The sequence below is a fragment of the Diabrotica virgifera genome, chromosome 7 (genome assembly GCF_917563875.1).
Source record: "Diabrotica virgifera virgifera chromosome 7, PGI_DIABVI_V3a".
Taxonomy (NCBI): domain Eukaryota; kingdom Metazoa; phylum Arthropoda; class Insecta; order Coleoptera; family Chrysomelidae; genus Diabrotica; species Diabrotica virgifera.
The window spans coordinates 60,497,502-60,518,589 of record NC_065449.1 but is presented as its reverse complement, the minus strand read 5'-3'; the positions used below and the strand labels follow the sequence as shown (position 1 = coordinate 60,518,589).

General features: G+C 31.3%; 1 protein-coding gene across 5 annotated transcripts in view; it reads right to left on the bottom strand.

Annotated features, from left to right (window-relative positions):
• Nucleotides 1-21,088, bottom strand: part of LOC114342269 (neutral ceramidase) — a 111,187-nt gene that overhangs the window by 11,530 nt on the left and 78,569 nt on the right. For 4 of the 5 annotated variants that reach the window (XM_050656006.1, XM_050656008.1, XM_050656007.1 and 1 more), the window contains 2 exons: nt 11,391-11,585; nt 7,929-8,162 (listed from right to left, as the gene is read on the bottom strand). The exons of the other annotated variant lie outside the window; for it this stretch is intronic. In XM_050656006.1, the coding sequence (XP_050511963.1) occupies nt 7,929-8,162; nt 11,391-11,585 (429 nt within the window). The remainder of the gene's footprint in view (nt 1-7,928; nt 8,163-11,390; nt 11,586-21,088) is intronic. 5 annotated transcript variants of the gene reach the window in all.

Below are 21,088 nucleotides of genomic sequence, written 5' to 3'. Positions count from 1 at the left end.
TAATCGACTACAGAGAACAGAAGAGATTAACCTGGTATGGACATGGTAGAAGAGAAAACCAAAATCGTTGAATAAATTAAACAACAGCCCGATAGGAAAAAGGAAGAGAGGCAGACCCCGAAGATCCTTCAGAAATGAAGGGGATATAGAAATTGAAAGAAGAAATTTGCAGGACGGGGACTGCCAAAACAAAATGAAATTAAGGGAACCGTTGAGTCAAGGAATACAGTGAAAACTATGGAAATCCTTAGTATATAATATATTGTAAATACAGGGTGTTTGGTAAAGAATGGATCATAGCTTAAAATTAGATTCCTGAGGTTAAAATAAGTCGATTTAAGCTAACTTACCTTAGTACAAAAGTTGATAATAACCGAAATACAGGGTGTCAAAGTTAAACTTTTATTTTATTTATTTTTGAATATTTCCTGACAGGCACGGGACAACAACACGAAATTTGGTAAGTGGTGCTGGTACTGTACAACTTACTGAACTATGCTAAACAAAAGTTTCTGGCTACTACCAGAGGCGTACGACGGGGGAACGTAAATGGTCAACCCTTCCCAAATTCTACGCCACTGGCGGAATTGCTATTTTAGTGCAATTTTTTGATTTTCGAATACTTTCTATGTAAATAACATGCAGTCTTCATTTGTAACGATAAAGCCATTAGTTTTCGAGATATTTTAAGCTAAAAACGAATGAGCGTGATACATTAATCAAAATAAGTGTGCCTTTTCATTTTTAACTTCAAATATCTCGAAAACTAATGACTTTATCGTTACGAATGAAGAGTATATTATTTGCATAGAAAGTATTTCAGAATCTAAAAATTATGCTAAAATAGCAGTTTCGTCAGTGGCGTAGAATTTGGGAAAGATCAACCATTCACTTTCCCTTTTCGTACGCTTCTGGTAGTAGCCAGAAATTATTATTTAACATAATTTAGTAGGGTGTACAGTGCGTACACTTTATGCCAAGTATGACACGGGTATTATTTTAAAGTATTCATTTTTTTAAATAATTTATTCTTTATTCAAAACTTTAAGAACTGTGTGTGCCCGGTACTATAAAACTATTTGACATATCCTTATGATACTTAACAAAAAGTGTAGATACTGTACACCCTACTAAATTATGTTAAATAATCGTTTCTCGTTAAAACCAGAGGCGTACGCCAGGAGAAAGTTAAGGGTTGACCCTTCCCAAATTCTATGCCACTGATGAAACTGCTATTTTAGCATAATTTTTAGATTCTCCAATACTTTCTATGAAAATAATATACTCTTTATTCGTATCGATAAAGTCATTAGTTTTCCAGATATTTGAAATTAAAAATGAAAAGGCACACTTATTTTGATTAATGTATTATACTCCTTAGCTTTTAGCTTCAAATATCTCTAAAACTAATGACTTTATCGTTACGAATGAAGAGTATGTTATTTACAGAGAAAGTATTGGAGAATCAAAAAATTGTACTAAAATAGAAATTCCGCCGGTGCCGTAGAATTTGGGAAGGGTCAACCATTCACGTTCCACTGTCGTACGCCTCTGGTAGTAGCCAGAAACATATTTTAGTAGATTGTACGATACCAGCACCACTTACCAAATTTCGTGGTGTTGTCCCATGCCTGTCCTCAAATATTCAAAAATAATTAGAACAAAAGTTTAATTTTGACACCCTGTATTTCGGTTATTATCAACTTTTGTCCTAAGGTAAGTTAGCTTAAATCGACTATTTTAACCTCAGGAATCTAAGGTTAAGCTATGGACCATTCTTTACCAAACACCCTGTATACGTCAGGCGGTTGGAAAATCTTTAAAATATAGGTCAGGAACCGAAGCTTTTCACCTCGCAATTTTTACAGAATGGATCGATCTGCTTGAAAATTTGAGAATAAGTAGTGGATAGTCCAAGGATCAAAATCTATATGATTCTGAAAGGCGCTTTTACCATGGGGGTGGTTGCCACCCCATCCCGTGGGTGGAAATGTTTTATTATATTTTGACCGCAAAAATTAATAAAAACATTCATTCTAAGCAAAAAATGTTCTATACATTTTTTTGATAAAATTAATAGTTCTTGATTTATTCGCTATAGAAATAGGTCTGGATCCCGCGTATGAAAAAAAAGTTGATTAATAGCAAGCTGAAAATTTGTTAATAGCTTAAGGGTGTCTAGTCAGATAAACTTTGATATATGGGAACACTGGAACAGGGGCGGTTTTAATTGTGGAACAGGTTAAAAATTTGGAACGGTCACAACACGAAAACGACACATTTATTTTGTCCGACAGAACAGACTTAAACTCTTCGAACAGAGATTAAACTCTCATGCAAAAATTAGACTGCTATTTATCACCAAATGGGCGTTTTAATGAGTGGAACATGTAGAATATGTCAAATGACAGGAATTATGTCAGGTGATAAATAGCAGTCTTAAATAACAGGAGAAGATCCATCATGGACGAGATAAGAAGTCAAGGAAAGTCTTGGAATGAGGTGAAGGCCCTAGCGCAAAATAGAACCCGATGGCGCGTTTTCACTGAAGCTCTATGCTCCACTTAGGAGTTCAAGAACATTATATATATATATATATATATATATATATATATATATATATATATATATATATATATATATATATATATATATTGTTGTGATCTTGATTATTGATATGAGATAATATTTTTATATGTCATTTAATTTAATCAATGCTTTAATACTAATCTAATTAATTTACCAGATCACATATCAATGTGTTTTCAATCTCAGGGCTTTTTATAAAATTAAGTACTTACATACGTGGCTTCTAAGTATTTCTTAATGGTTCCTAATCGGGATAGGAAAGAAAAGAGTAAAATAATAACACATATGGGTTACAATTGTAATCAAAATATTGTTTATTTTATTTAAATGGCAATCACTGCTTAATATTTGCTATATCTTATTATTCTTAAACATAACATTTACACATGGGAATCTTATTTCCTTTTTGTTTCCAATTGAAAGTTTTTATTAACATTTAACTCTTATGATTTATTAGCAACAATTCTATTTAAGTTTGATGAAGCTTTTCTGATATTATTGATTATGTTTCTTCAATTTTAAATGTGGTATTTAATACGAAAAACCCATACATTCATGTCCAAACAAATGAGACTGACCTTTTTCTGGTGCACTGAGAATGTCTTCACACAAGACCCGTTTCCTGCTATCCTTGGCTGCAATCAAAACCTCGTCCTGGCTTCCAGTAATGTTCTCCTCTGAAACTAGCTCGTATAGCTCTCGTTTCCTGCTTCTGTCGTGATGCTGTGTTCTACCTTTTTCGAAATTGCAATCAGCTACCGGGAACTCTTGGCTCAAGGAGGTTCTTTTACTCTCAACCTGGCCTACCTCTCGTTCTACGATCGATAATCCACACTCACGGAACTACACCGGCTTTCTCACTCTCCGTACACTACCGTCTACTACTCGACTTCACTTCTCGACAGCTCAAAACATTCTGATCTCTATTTGTCATTCATTCCCCTACTTTCTAAATATCCCTTCCAGATTCACAAACCAAAATTCCACCACCAACTCTCATTCGCAGTATTCCTCAAAACCAATTTTTAAACTTTCTAAATATGCTTAATGGATTTCAAAGAAAATAGTTAATTCCCATTCTAAAATTACTTTCTACTATATACAAATTTTTAATGACCTATTCTCTATTTCCACTTAGTCTTATTTAGCATCGGCTAATGATCGATCCTTCCGCGAACAACGATAATGACCTATTAACGATTTCACTTGAGTCTTATTTAATCACTTCTTAAAATTAAATATAACAATTTGTTGTATACAGGTTGTTCTAAATTTATATGCCCGTGGTTGAGAAAATTGAAAATATTTTATATTAAATTGAATTCTGTTTATAATTATCAAATTTTAATTTTCATATCAAATAGAAATATAACAATATATAAATAGCAGTCTGATTTTTGCATGAGAGTTTAATCTCTGTTCGAAGAGTTTAAGTCTGTTCTGTCGGACAAAATAAATGTGCCATTTTCGTGGTGTGACCGTTCCAAATTTTTGACCTGTTCCACAATTAAAACTGCCCCTGTTCCAGTGTTCCCATATATCAAAGTTTATCCGACTAGACACCCTTAAGCTATTAACAAATTTTCAGCTTGCTATTAATCCACTTTTTTTTCATACGCGGAATCCAGACCTAAAAGTGTTAGTTTTGTATAGAAATATCAATGTTTTTCGATATACCTACTCATTTACGATTCACTCAATTTTTCCGTAGAAAATTTTTTTCAAACCAGGTTCTTGGGAATTAAATAACCTACAATTTTATATTGAAATATTTTTTCGTATCTCTGATGCTAATCTTTCTATTCTGAAGAAAATGGCATTTTTACCAAACTGCATAAATTCGTTATTCGCTTTTAACTCCAGGTTTTTAAAAACTGATCATTCTAAGCCAGTCAAACTTCTACAATTTATTAATAATACATAAATAAATAAAAATGAATAAGGCCAATCACTAAAAAGAGCGCTAACTTACATTAGTATGCTTCCAATTTGATTTCTCATTTTTTTTGTCAAACAAATTTATTGATTTTTTGATCGTCACTTTTTTATTTTTTTTCTTAGAAAGTTTGTTAAAAAATAATTTTGTAGGTTTTTACACGACCTATAAGCCTATTAATATTAAATATTTTTAAAGTTCTCAATCGCAAAGAGAGGTGACTTTGAAAGGGTTGGTAAAGGTGGTTTTTTAATGTTATTACAAGTTTTAAATTGTCAATAGCTCACTCAATTTTTGACGTAGAAAAATTTTTGCAAACCAGGTTCTTGGGAATTAAATAAGCTACAATTTTATATTTAAATATTTTTGAAGTTATACTTCTTTACCGGCGATAGAGGGTGATTTTTTTATATGTTAAAACCTATCAGCCCGGCGCATGCGCATTATAACTTTGTTCTGATTGGATGTTCAAATGACATGTCAAAAATTATCCGATATGGCAGCTGTGGTTTGGAGGTAAAGGTAAAGGTAAACAAATGTATAATATATTAGTTTTATTGTTGTGAGGACAGAAACAAAAAAGTTTATAATATTGTAGTGACTTTTAAATAGTTTTTAAAAGCAACAGGTACCTACGTAATAATTGTTAATGTATCATGGGTATAAACCTACCTATTTGGTCTGCCAAAATACATAGTATGTAATACTTTTATTTATATAATTTGATTACCATCAAAATTTCTATCAATATTCACCTAATATATTGTTTTTTTACTCTATGTTTTGTTGTATTTTTTCAATTCTAAATCATTTCAATTCAAAATTAAAATAATTTGATCAATTTTCAAAATATCAAAATATCACAAGTTTAATCGGTTTAGTTAGTCGATCTTCGTAAATAATGACACATAGTGTCCGTGGCTAAGCGGAGAAGGCGAATGAAATCCAATACCAACCGCTCTTATCAGAGCTGGTTCGAGTCCCAATAGAAACTTTCTTTTTTGTTTTTTTTTTAATACATTTTATGATTGTAAGTATATTTATTATATAATTGTATTTTCAGAAAATACGTATTTAGTTAAAAAAAATTTCGACAATTAATGTTCAGACATCATTTGTGGCTTGTTTAATGTGTTTGTGTGTGTTTTATTCTTTTATTATTTTAATTTTTGGCACTGTTCTAATAAAAATGTTTGAGAAGTAGTAAGTATAAATTAGTTTAATATTTAAAAAAAACATAAATAAAAAGTATATTAATTTCGTTTAAATCATATAATAGACGTATAACTTCTTACGTGCGTACAAAGTACACACACATTCTTTTTTTCATACCTCTGATGCTAATCTTGCTATTCTGAAGAAAAGGCCATTTTTTCATCTTGGTGCTACAGCCCTTAGAGGGCCTCGACCTTCTCAAGCTTTCTACGCCATTCTGTTCTGTCCCTTGCTTGCATTTTCCAGTTGCCGACTCCGATCTTCTCGGCATCCTGTGTTACCCCGTCCATCCACCTCAGCTTTGGTCTACCCCGTCTTCTCATTCCCACGGGTGGCGCTGTTAGAATCTTTTTTATCGTGTTCGATTCAGGGGCCCGAGCTAAATGTCCTGCCCACTGCAGGCGGTTTCGCTTAATTATAGTGATAATATCTTTTCCACCAAACGTATGCTTGTAGATATTCTGCAGTTCAAAGTTATATCTACGTCTCCCTATTCCGTTCTCACAGACCGCTCCGAATATCTTACGTAGCACCTTTCTTTCAAAAATCGACAGAGCGGATTCATCTGTTTTAGTTAGCGTCCATGCCTCTGATCCATATGTGAGAACGGGGACTATCAATGTTCTATACAGCCTTATACGAGTTTTTTGAGACAGACGTTTGTTAGCTAAGTACTTTGATAGACTATAATAACACCTGTTTGCAATTATTATTCGTCTTTTTATTTCCTCTGATGTGTTATTATTGGGGTTAACCGATGTCCCTAGATATATGAACTCTTTGACCGCTTCGAAGTTTTGGTCATTGATGATTAGATCTGCGTCAATATTTCCAGCTCTTGTGTTTGTGTTAGTCGCCATGAATTTTGTTTTATTTCGATTTATATGTAACCCCATTTGTTCTGCTGATGCTACTAGCTCGGTTAGGATTTCCGCAGTTCTCGCTCTGGTTTTTGTTATAATGTCCACGTCGTCTGCATATGCTAGAATTTGGACAGATCTATTGAATATTGTTCCCCTGCTATCTATATTAGCGTCTCGTACGACTTTTTCTAATGTTACATTAAAAAGTTTACACGCCAGCGCATCCCCCTGCCTTAACCCCCTATGTATTTCAAATGGGGTTGACGAGTCGTTTTGAATTTTTACTGCTGATATCATCTTCGCCATTGTCACTTTTATCATGCATATGAGTTTTTTTGGAATTCCTAATTCATTCATAGCGTTGTAGAGACTTGGTCTTTTTTAGGCCATTTTTTACAAATTCCAAAATTCGTTATTCACTTTTAACTCCATTTTTTTTAAAACTAATTATTCTAAGACGGTCAAACTTCTAGAACCTATTAACAATACATAAATAAAAAAGACCAAATAAGGTAAATGACTAATTTTAATTAGGGTGGTGATTAGGGGGTTGCCTGCGATCACTTTTTCGCTGAAATAAATATATAGGGACTAACATTATTTTCATTATAAGCCACTTAATTTTTGAGCTATAGACTTTTTTTTATTTCTGAAGGTAGATATTTTTAAGTACTTTAAATTAGTTTCAACAAGTTTTCCTCGAAAGTTTGAAACTACAATATTTAGCATTTGACGAAGAAGAGCCAACATACAATAAAATATAGCTCAATTACTATTGGTCTTAAAGAAAATTAAAAAAAAGTTTTTGTTTATTTTTTCAAAAGGTACATTTTTCCTAAGTAAAGTTGTTTTGATAAAACCAAAACTTTTGGAGTTATTAGCAGAAAACTTATTAAAAACATTGATTTTTTCGATATAAAACAACTTTTTTGATAGCGAATAAATCGAAAACTATCAATTTTATCAAGAAAATGAGATCGTTTTTTAATTAGAATGAACGATTTTACCAATTTTTGCGATTAAAATATAATAAAAAATTTCCACCCCCACGGCAAAAACACCTTTCGACATGATATAGATTTTGATCCTTCCACTAGTGGACTATCCACTAGCTGTTCTCAAATTTTCAAACAAATCGATCCATTCTGTAAAAATTGCGAGGTTTTGTCTTATTTGAAGCTTCATTACTTGGACTAATATAAGATAATGAACATAACAAAACGACTAAGACTTGGAATCACGTAATTTACTTTCTTAAATTACTTTTTATATCAAAAATGGCATTACAGTATAATATAGCGTTAGAGCAAAATAATTTCTTTTACCTGATATTCTTCTCGAGTAGTCACATAATGTGTATAAAAATTGCTTAAACCCGCAATTACAACCTTAGTGTCTTTGTCTGCTCCATTTTGAATAGCCTCTTGGTAAATTGCCTCTCGCAAACGTCTTCCTGCCATTGTTGTAAATTCTCCAGGTACTCCTGCTAGGATAAGTTGACCGATTTTAAAAATTTGAGTGGAAACAACTGATGGATGCCATTCGTACGGCCATTTCATCTAAAATAAAAATATTAAAAAATCCACGAGGAAAAAATTTCCTGTAGTTGGCTGTATACCATTTATTACAAAAAACCATAAAATCCTTTATAAATCGTATATTTGTTAAAATTCCTATACAGGGCTACATCACAAAACAGAACTAGTTTTCAATCGGTTGACCGATCATCATCAGTGTTTTCTTGAATCTTTGGTGGTTAGCATGTTAAACGGCTGGCATTACAAAAACTTTTTACTTAGCAATTTCCAATTATTTTTCAGTCTTTTACCTATGCTCAAAGCGGTTTTACCATTTTCTCAAACACCCTGTATAATGGTAATGCTATGTGGTAAATATGTTAAATTTTACTGGAAGCGAAACATTTCATATTTTCTAATTTTAAAACAACTTCAAAAGGATACAAAGTACAGGGTTATTCACTATATTTTGACCCCCCTGTAAACTGCTTTATTTACAGAATTAGAAAAAAATATAAAATACAAAAGTTATTCGACTTTTAAAATATGAGTTTTTGACATACTAGTGACGTACTATTTTTTAAATAAGAATAGGGGTCGTAGCTCATTTGAAAGGTAATTCAATTCTCTATTCAGTAATATAAACAATAAGATAATTATTTATACAGGGTGTCAAAAAAAATTTTTTTAAATTAAATTAATCGACACAAAAAAATAATGAATGTAATTTATTTGATTTAAAATAAATTTTAGTGCTGTTAGAAAACAGAAATAAAAGTTTATTGTACAAATAATAATTGATTTTTGCTTAAATTCAATATTCAAACTGCCAAGAGGCAGATGGGTGGCAGCTTGAACATTAAATTTAAGTGAAAGGTAATGTTTATTTGTTCAATAAACATTTATTTCTGTTTTCTGACAGCAGTAGAATGTATTTTGAATTAAATAAATTACATACAGTCTTCTTCTTGTGTCAATTAATTTAATTGAAAAAAATTTTTGGACACCCTGTATAATTACTAATGTTAATGTTTATATTATTGAATAGGGAATTGAATAACCATTCAAATGAGCTAGCACTCGACCCCTATTCCCATTTAAAAAAAATAGTCGATTACGTCATCACGCCCAAATGGATAACGTCACTAGTACGATATATAGGTCAAAAAATCATAACTTAAAAATCAAATAACTTTTTTATTTTCCATTTTTTTCTAGTTCTGTAAATAAAGCAGTTTACAGGGGGGTCAAAATATAGTGAATAATCGTGTACATAACTACTCATCTTATATTTCAAAAACCTTCCTTAATTATTCATTGATTAATTAAATTAATAATGTTTAACTGGACGCTTTCATCTGTAAGAGATAAGATCTTGTTAAATCATAAAATATTTATAGACATTTGAAAAGTTCGGAAGCTGTATTATTAGCTGTTATGGCGGACATCATTTAACCGGATCATTTACTAACTAAATATGCGACTCTATATTTACCTATATGGCATGTATTTATACAAAAGGAAACTTTTAAAGCAATACAAACTTTCAAAGACTAATGGCAAAAGATTGTTATGCTTTTAACTCAGTTGAGCTTACCATTTAGCTGCCCTTGTATGCTCATAAATATTCCAAAAAAAACTCTATTATATTCGTAAAATATTTTAATTATATATTTTCTGGTTATTGATAAAACGTAGTTCCAAATTTTTGATTATTTGCTGATATAATTCTGAGAAATTGAACGACTTTTAATTTTTCTACATCATCAGATCGTTAAGTGAAAATGAACACCGAAGAAACTTAAAAGGAAAAGAGATGTCGATAAAAAGATTTAACAGAACGGTGACTATTCATAAGCTTATTTGTACAGGGTTTGCAAAATTACCTAAATAGTAGATAATGTTGATGATGACGTTAATATAAATCATCAGGCTGAAAGCTGTTGTGATTTTTCATTTGTCATCCACTATTCTACCTCTGGCTTTATCATTTATGAACCGTCAATATAATTTTGATATGGTTTATTCCACAAATATACCTACGACTGTTTTGGATTATCTCGACAACAAATATTTTAGTGTGCAACATAAAAAGTACGCAAGTATTTGGCTCTAATAATTACTCCAATAGACAACAATATAATTTGCAATTTACTTTCGTTCTTCATATTTGGCACAGTAAAATATTGGTTGTCGCGATAATCCAAGCGGGTCGTATATTCGTGGAATGGGGTGTAGTATACAATATCAGCATAGTGTATAACATGGAACAGCTCTGATATATTTGTGCTATTCGTTCAGATGAAAGAAGGTTATCTCTATTTTATCCATGTTAAGAGAATAATGTTTAGCTACTATATCTTCCATATTTTTGTTAAAATGTATTTTATATAATACACAGTTCGTCCACTGGATCATTGCACATCGTCATCACTCTTATTATAGGAAATAATCCAAAATATGCCTAATAAAAAATAATCCTAAACGTACGTCCGTTGTAAGAATTAGATAATAGCTAATATTAAAATAGACGTTTTATTACTTATTCTTTAGGCCATTTATTGGCATATAGGTTGTCCAATAACATCTACAGTAAAGAAATATTTAAATCGTAGTAATCCAAAATTAAAAGGTTTTTATTAAAAATAAGCAAATATATGGTGCAAATAATATATATATTTATTCAAATCATGTTCCTGCTGTTGGTCAATTTAGGCTTTGATGCAAAATGGTTACAAAAAAGAATATGTAGTAACAAAAAATGCGATATGAGAAGACTAAAATTTAAGGAAACAAAAAATAACAGTCGCACGGATTCTTTCAATGAGGCTAAGCCATATGGAGCAAACATATGTTATAAACAAAACAAAAACCCTTAAAAAATAGTTAATATTACCTACCCCGATAACGTTGTTTTAGCACTTATTAAATAACTAAGTGCCAATTTAGAGGTTAAACACATAAGTTAGTTGTTATTAGCTAATCTAATATATAAATTTTTAAACCAATAAATCGAAAGCTGCCAAAACAAAATTTAAAATTGTCAATTGTCTGTAGATAAATCAATCAGCGGCCATCGTTCTATGGTATTTGTTCAATACATGGTGTTGTGTCTGGCTAGGCGGTTTAAATTAATCGTTTCACTTTCTGTGAGTAGGAAAGAGACGTAGTATACAAAATAAATCATTAATAATCTCATAGTTGTGCAAATATACAGTGGAAGGACTGCATATATTAAGACCAACATCTTTTTAATTATATGCTACATACCCTTCCAGTCATTAGTAAAATTGGTTTGGGATAATGACAATCTTTATCTTCTTGCGTAGGTGCAGCAATTTTATTTCGTAGGAAAGTCCATAGCGGATTATCGTTTTTTGTTCCTTGCCTAAAAGGGTATAATCCAGGCCCATCAGTCGTTCCAGCTGCAAAACTATAACCCAATGCAGGTAAACATCCTTTTGCCTAAACAACATATAAAAACATGTTAAGTCTGGATAATATCAATTAAAATAAGTCGCAATGATTTTATTAGTAACACAACTATCATTCTATATTTAGCACTGTCATAACCAGTATAACATTAGCTTACACTTTTGTTATTATCCTTTTCCAATATTTAGGTATATCCCGTAAAAATTGTGTTCGTTCTTGTTATACTTTAAAATGGTATTATATGGAATATATTATGCTTCTGACCTATTGATATAACTTGAATTTTAGTATTATGAAAAATTTAACATCATTAAACAAATAGCAGTAAAAAACAGTTTAAAATTTTAAATCAAAAACTGAATAAGAAAGACCTGTAATGAGTCTTCCCAATACCACATAAAAACCCAGTAGGTACTCTTTGCTCTATCACATATACAGGCAAGATATCAACAAAAATAGCCAAACACATAAGAAAGGAATTACATCAGCTTTCAGAACTAACAACAGGAAAATACATTATGAACAATAAGAGCCAAAAGAGAAAGCAATTACAGAATGGTGTTTACAAACTGACATGTGGTAACTGTCTAGAAACTTACATCGCTCAAACTGGTAGAACCTTTGACACACGCAGAGCAGAACACTAAAGGGCTTTCAATAATAGAAAAACAGAATCTATGTATGCATTTCACCTGCTAGATCATAATCATTATTTTAATAAACAGTGTCAAATTCTCCACATCCAAAATAAAAACGCCTTAAGCTATATTTATTAGAATATATCGCCAGTCCGGAATAAGAATGACGTAACTGCAAAAAGCCAAATTTCTCAGGAGAGCAAAAAAACGATTTTTAAGTATTTAAAATAGGGATTAAATGAGGAGTAATCATCCAGGAGCATCGGTATAGCGTTTATTCTTACAATGATGGCTTTTATTTTTATCCGTATTGGTTCGAATTTCATTATCTTAATTTATTTCCCCTATTTTCTACCCAACATTGCGTCATTCTTGGTCTTAAAATTTTTCTGTACAAAAATTATTTTTAAATATTTAGAATTCTGTTTATTCTTACAGCGACGGCTCTTATTTTTATCCCTATTGGTTTGAATTTCATTATCTTAATTTAGTCCCCCCATTTTCAACCCCATTTTCAGTTGCCTTATTATTCATCTGAAACAAAGTCTAGAATGGTGCGTAATTCAATAACGACGCAACTACCTTGTAGCGGCTGAGCACATAGTTACAGTTCTGTCGCTTTTGTATCATCTGTAAACAGTATTTTAGAAGTTAATTACGCAATAAACAGGAATTGACAAAATTTGCAGTGACGTCATTTTTATTCCGGACCGGCGATATGGCATAAATTAAAAAATACAGATATATTTGTGAAATTCTGCCGAAAGAGCTGTAGTGATATTAATTTTTAATAAATTTTCTAGAAATATGGGAAACAAAATTTTCATATCCCAATAAATGACCGTTTTGAAGTGTAATTTTCAGGGGCAACTCAGAATTGCATGAAAATTTGGGTACTGTTGGTTGCTTTTACTTGGGGGGTGACGGTCACACCTTCTCGGGGGGTGAAAAACCGCGGGTTTAAAAATAAACCCGCAAATGGATATATTGACTGATTATTGAACTTTCGTTCTATGGAGTTTTTCATGTAAGTCAATACTTTTCGAGTTATTTGCGATTGAAAATGTTTATTTTTCGCTAAAAAACTACGTTTTCAGACGGTTTTTCGCAAATAACTCAAAAAGTAAATATTTTTTCAAAAATAGTATTTTTAGTAAAAGTGTAGCTTATAAAAAAATTTAAAAAATGGTGTATCAGTAAAGTATATGTACCAAGTAAAAGCAAAGTTGTAGCTCATGAAAAATACGTTCTTATTCGCCTAATTCCAAATCGAACATTTCAACGTGAAATCACCGAAAAATTAGGCAATTTTTGGTAAAAACTTACGAATATTTTTTTAAGTGTTTAAAGAAAGATTTATTTTTATTTTTTATAAAAGTGTCCAGCATCAAAAATAAACGAGTTAGGCTAAAAAAAAGGTTGGCCCCTTTTAAAAGATCTCACTCTATTTAGCACCCTAAATAAAATGAATCGTTACGGCTTTACCATTTACTTTAAATGTATGTACACAAATGTATGTATATTGTTTATACGATCTGTAATAGGTCTGGATCCCGCGCATAAAAAAAAGTTGATTAATAGCAAGCTGAAAATTTGTTAACAGGTTAAGGGTGTCTAGTTGGATAAATTTTGATATATGTTAACACTGGAAGAGGGGCAGTTTTAATTGTGGAACGTGTTAAAAATTTGGAACAGTCAGACCACGTAAACGGCACATGTATTTGGTCCGACAGAATAGATTTAAACTCTCCGAACAGAGATTAAACTCTCATGCAAAAATCAAACTGCTATTTATCACCTGTCATAATTCCTGTCATTTGACATATTCTACATGTTTCACTCATTAAAACGCCCATTTGGTGATAAATGGCAGTCTGATTTTTGCATAAGAGTTTAATCTATGTTCGGAGAGTTTAAGTCTGTTCTGTCGGACAAAATACATGTGCCGTTTTCGTGGTCTGACCGTTACAAATTTTTAACCTGTTCCACAATTAAACCTTTCCCTGTTTTAGTGTTCCCATATATCAAAGTTTGTCCGAATAGACACCCTTAAGCTATTAACAAATTTTCAGCTTGCTATTAATCAACTTTTTTTCATACGCAGGATCCAGACCTATAATTGTTTAACGCGGGAGCAGTCGCGCTCACTTCTGTCACGTAAGCAGTCGCGCATAGAACAAAATCTAACAATACGAATTTAAAACAAATTTCAGATTTCAGAATTAAAAACAATTTTTCTATAAATTTTGGAAAAATTTCCATTTTTCAAAATAACTTAAGAAGTATTAGTGATACGAAAAATCTCAAAAAGTGAAAAAATGTAGGTTTTGCTGTTATAAATATGCTAGTTTCATTTTGTTTTTCTGTAAGAGCAAAATTAACCTTTAACTACACGCGCTGGCGTATTTCGTGCGCCAGATATAAGAATCCTACTGCAAATATATTTAACAATTTATTTTTTGACCTTGTTTATCTCTCTAAGCTATCACTGGAATGTGCTTTACAATTTGGTTTTAGTTTCGTTATAATCGGCGTTCTGGGAAGATCGTAATTTACATTTTATTATTTGTGGTTTCTGGTGGTGGATAATATACTCCACTAATATATTAATATAAGTAGATATATATGTACATATTTCAATTGTTTTTTAGTCATTATGACACAAAATATATTTTTCTTTATAAACAATACATTTTCTCCTGTAAAAATCACATTTCAAAAAAATTTTATTAGTAATTTAATTTATATAATTTTATTTATCATGGAATCCAGTTATTCCATGATTACAGTTATAAATCCCTTACAGTCTTACTGAGAAGAAACTCCAAGTATTCACTGATGCCGAATAAGGTTTATAACAAACAACTAAGTGTATTTTTTCAAAAAAAAAAACAAATCCGCTGTTTTTAAGTGTATTTTCTTGTGGCGTATAAAGTACGCCACGCGTGTAGTTATGTTATAATTTGATGCGCGGGTAGTTAAAGGTTAAGATATGGCTGTTCAAAGTTTGCATGTACTCGTGTTTAGTGACTTGTTCAAGGCCTTTCAACTATATCCATTTCAAAAATAAGCACTTTAAACCGTTAAAACTGACAGATCATATAAAACTAGATAAGGAAAGTAAATTGTTTGTAAAGCGGTAACGATTAATTTCATTTGGGGAGCTAAACAAGGGGAGACTTTCATGATTTTTTTATCAAGCTAAAGGGATCCAACTTTATTTTGAGCGTAACTCTCTTATTTTTAATGTTAGAAACTTTTCTAAACAATTAAAATAAAGATTTTTAAACAATTTATAAAAAAATTTTCCCAAATGTGTTTTTTCCGAAAGGTGTTTCGTTTTTTGGTTATTTCACGACGAAATATTTGATTTGGAATTGGACGAAACAAACGTATGTTTCATGAGCTACAAATTTGCTTTGGCTTGATCTATAGACTTTACGAATACACAGCTCTTTTTGTTTTTTTCTGAGCTACATTTTTTCTGAAAATATTTTTTTCGATAAAATATTTACTGTTTGATTTATCTGCGAAAAACCGTCTGAAAACGAACTTTTTTTGTCGAAAAATAAACATTTTTAATTATAAATAACTCAAAAAGTATTCACCAACATAAAAAACTGTATAAAACGAAAGTTGCTTATAATCAGTCTTTTTATTTCCGGGCTTATCTTGAACGTATGTTTTTTCACCTGCGAGAAGGGGTGACTGACCCCCCCAAGTAAAAACAACCAACGGCGCAAATTCAACTTTGAAGTGGAGGGTAAGTAGAACCTAAATCGAAATTTTCATGCAATTCTGAGTTGCCCCTAAAAATTACACGGTATCTCCGTATTTCTCGTTCATTTACTACTGGGCTATCAGTGTTTTATTGTAAGACAAGTAAAATATTAATTATGCTATTTAAACTAAACCAAAAATGGTTTTAATATGTTTGGATTGATTGGTTCAAAATTAAAACATCTACATTACCTAGAGTGTGTCTAATAAACTATAGGTAAGACGTGTGAAAAACCTTCAGAGAACATAAATGGAGGTTAGTGATTTTCATTAAACCAATAATGTCGATTTCACTTGCAATAATGAGGATTTTTTTCAGTTTTATTACAAAAATTAGTTAAAATAAATATCCATTTACGTTGTCAATCTATTAAAATGCATTTATGATTGTACATTGTATAGAACCCGCAAATCAAATTCTGTTTTTATCAGGATTCTGAATAAAAATGTGGATGTTGCATTCCGGGCTGCAGCATCCGGTTTTCTCTGTGCAGATGTAATATTTGATATTCTGTGCATAACTGACGTTTTGATATGTATAGTCATCATTTTTGATATCTTGTAAAGTTTACTATATAACAGCATATAACTAATATACAGGGTGGGGCATAAGTGTGACAAAGTCCAGTTACAACTTTGTTGTAAAGGATACGAAAAAAATCCACAAGAAAAAAGTTTTCCTGTAGTTGGCTGTAAACCATGTAATACAAAAAACAGTAAAATCCTTTATAAAAGGTATATTTAAAATTACTCAAAAGGGCTATATCAAAATCACATAACTACTTTTCGACTGGTTTACCAGTCATCACCAGTGCTTACGTTAGCATGTACATTGCACCTAAGCACTAATGATGACTGGTAAACCAGTCGAAAACTAGTAATGTGATTTTGATGTAGCCCTTTTGGGGGATTTTAAATATACCTTTTATAAAGAATTTTACTGTTTTTTATACGAAAAAAAGTTATTTAGGTAAAAGTTAGGGCACAGATAGGACCATAATGTAAAAATATTTTCAAAGATACAGGGCCACCCGTATTGATAGAGTGATAGAAACTTATGTCTTTTTTAATGGAACATCCTGAATATTTCTACATTCTTCAATTCTCCCCATTTTAAAATCTAGAATTATGTAATATTATACGAGGTAGTTTAAAAGATAATTACGTTTTTTTGTTAATTTCGTAGCAATATTTACACCCTGTAGAATTGTAGTAATTTGACATCAAAATTTCTACTTATGTTCAAACGATTTTTAGTCTACTATATTCTACTATTTTAAACATTAATAGTATAGCGAAATGGTTAATCTTATTATAAATGATTGGTCACAACTCGGAATGAGTATTTTCTGAGTTTTCTTAAATGGAACACACTGTAGTGAAATGATATTTTAAGGTACTTTTTTTATTTCTTAAGCGCTTATTCTCTATACCTAAGTTCTTTAATTTGTGAGTTATTCCTGATTCTTTAAGCTAAACATCAATTGCAACAAAAAATAGGTGAATTTTTATTAGGTGGGCGTAAAAATATTCAAAAAACATAAAATATGCTCCCTAGTTGGCTATAACACAAAATTTGCTTAGACAATTAACATTATTTTATTTTTACAGTTTCAGTTGCTTTGTTACCATTACTAATATAAATTTGTCTAATGACAAACTGATTAAAATGGTTTTTCGTCGACCGTCCATTTATGATCGATTTTAACACCCCAAAATCATTTATTAATGACCCCTAATAATGAATGATTTTCTATTAATGAACGATTTCATTATAGGCAACACAACATACATTGCTTGCATAAATTAATTAAACGCTCTGTGATTGGCAGTGACCTGTGGTGTAGGCAACCAAACATATACCTATTTATATTCCCATTAAAAAATTTAAAATCAAGTAGCCGCTGTTAGTACTATCTGTCATTGTATGTCATTATTTACGTTATTGTTTAAAATTCTGTGTATTTGAAAAATCAAAAATTGATATATCTTTATTTCTGAAAAGTACGGTCGACGGAAAAGTTTTGTGACGAACTCGTGAATTAAAATGGCGATTAACAATCTCAAACATTAACGTGCTCGCTCCGCTCACGCGTTAAAATATCTCAATTGTTAATCGCCCTAATTAATACACTTGTTGGTTAGATAACAATTTTATGCTAGGAGAACATAACAAAAATGGGCTACTAGCAATAAAAATGTATTATCAGCAATTTCCTGACAGACGAGAACCAAGAAGAGAAACTTTTGAAAGTATACTAAAACAATACCAACACGCTAGATACTTAGAGCGGTCGTACTAACATGCAGATTTGCAGATCCTCAGTAACACTAAGGATTATATTAACAATAGTTTTTGTTCGATCGGTCCGTTGAAACCGTTCTAGTATATTTTCAAAAGTTTCTCTTCTTGGTTGTCATCTATCAGGGAATTGCTGATGAAAAATTCTTATTGCTATATAGTAGCACATTTTTGTTATACTCCACTAACAAAAAGACCATATCAATCAGTTCCCCATTAGAAAAATTCATATTAATAATGGCAACAAAGCAACTGGAACTATAAAAATAGTATAATGTTAAATTTTTAAGCAAATTTAGTCTCATAGCGAACTAGGCAGAATATTGTGTTTTCATTGGTATTTTAGGCGCCAACAATCTTAACTACGTAGAAATGTGGGTATCTCATCCAATATTAATAAATTAAGGATCAGTCTATAATATTATGTATTTTTTAAATTTATTTCGTTCGTTGCAATTCGTAACTGCACGCCGGGGTTTGTTTTGGTTGGATCAGAGAGAGCAGCATATTATGTGCCTCCTAATGAGAGTCTAATAAGTTTCGAAACCGGTAGAAGTGCTTGCTGCACTAAATTGAAAATGGTTATTAATTTTTGATTTACAAGTTTACTCTGATTGGAGTACGAAGGGAACCATTCTCTTTGGAACTTTAGCGCACTGAGCAGATGGTATGTGAATTATAAATTGTAAAATTCTCTCATTTTCCTTAGTTTCAGCATCCGTTATGGCTTGCAAATTGTAGAAACCTCGGAGGTGTAACCAGAGAAGGTTCCCATTGTTTTCAGTCTGGTGGGATGTAGAATAACATTATGTTGTTTTATATGCCATTGGATTGAAAACGTTTAAAATATACGACTTTAATATTTCACTTTTTTCTGACGATAGTAAAAAAGGCAAAGAAATGGATGGGCACAATAACAAAATTTATTTTATTTCGTTTAAAATTGATAGCCGTATTATATTATAGCCAAAGTCGTGGTATTAATATTATTTTAGTTATATTTTTACAAACTTCGAATATTTTTGGCATAAAATATTACTTTGATCCTTATTAATATTGTTGAGCACTGTATTTTTGTCATCCATGGTGATTTTCTGAACTACTTATACTGGTGTGTTTTGAACAATTCTGTTTTGAAAATTTCAAAAACAATTTAAATAATGTTTTTCTGAAGCTTATTTATAACTTAGTATTTTCGATGGAAAATAAGCAACAATTTTACCAAAAAAAATGAATTTACAAAATAATACTAAATAAACAAAAATGTTGTTGCTTAGTAAAAAATTCTTCTAATAATTTATTTAATCTGATTCATTTATATCGGCAATTCAGACATGTATTATACATTTTAAAGTAAAAGACTTTAAAATGATATTGCCAATATTGATGAGTTGCGTTCCTGGGACGACTTTACTAAAAGATAGTTCATTAGAGTACATGAAATCAACCCCAACTCAAGAATATCCGCCACAAAAAATCATAGCATATGATCTGTCTTTAAAAAGACAACCAAATTCAACGATGACAGTAAAATTCTCGCGCTAGATATTCCATAGTAAATCACGAGGTAAAACCAGGACAAAACCTCTTGATACTATCCCGACATCGTAAGTATTTGGGTTTACATTTAGTTTACTCTCAAAACTAATACCAAATTCTGACTTTAATGTATATATACTATTTTAAATTATAAATAATATTAATAATACATAGATATTATATTAAATAATACTAAAATATAAAATACCCAAGAAGCAATTGGACGTAATATTACGACGTCTTAACGTTGGATTAAATGCCCCAACGTTAATACGCGACGTTGCAACGACGGTCAGAAAACCGCTATTTGCACCTAAGTGGGGAATAGAAAGTGGGGGTTGCCTCGACGTCCCCCTCTCGACTTCTCAGCTCGAGATATTTTATCGTCAAATTACGTTAGTTTTTAGGACTTTGGTCTTGTAAAGTAATAGTATAAAATTCTCTACCACAGAAGTACGGCCGACACACTTCATTTTTACCAAACAGGTTAATAATCTTGGAGGGTATTAAATCATCAGAGACTAAGATGCATGACCGCCTGTTGATATTTATTTAAGTAGGTTCCTACTCTATTCAGAATATAACCTAAGTGACTTGTATAATTATTTTATTAATCATCTGCCTCATTGCATTGTGCGGTCGAAAATTTACAAACGCAAGGAAGTGTACTGTTAAACTAGGTATAAAAATTGCTAAAAACTGAAAACGCCTCAGAAATTTACAGGTTAAATCGAACAAGACGGTAAAAATAGAAATAACCATCGTAATTAAAAAAAAACATATTATTATGTCTAGACCCATACAAAATTATCCTTGATTTATATATAAACAAAATTCGTTAATTAAAATCAAATATTCATTAAAATCTGGCAAAAAAATTGCCAAACATTATGTTTCAAAAAATGGCTGAACCATGGCGATCTTTCATTAATGGCGGATTTGACTCGCGACCTAAATTGCACTACATTTTAACTGATTTGGACGAGGACACCCCCTGCCGACCTTTAGTATAACCTATTTTTACCTTGCACACCTCGAGTTTACCTATTGGTATACCTAATACGTCCTAAAGTAAGCGCAAACAACCTGGTCGTGACGACAGACTCCCGACGACCGGTGGTCGTCGTGTATGTGCCATTTTCAAAAGTTTAGCTTTTTGTCTGTAAAAATATGTTGAATGTCTAAAAGCTTTTGATTTCTTTTTTCCATGCATTTCCCCTTCATTTTGAGACATTGTTTTTCTCAAAGAACAACTATACATTTTTTTAACTACA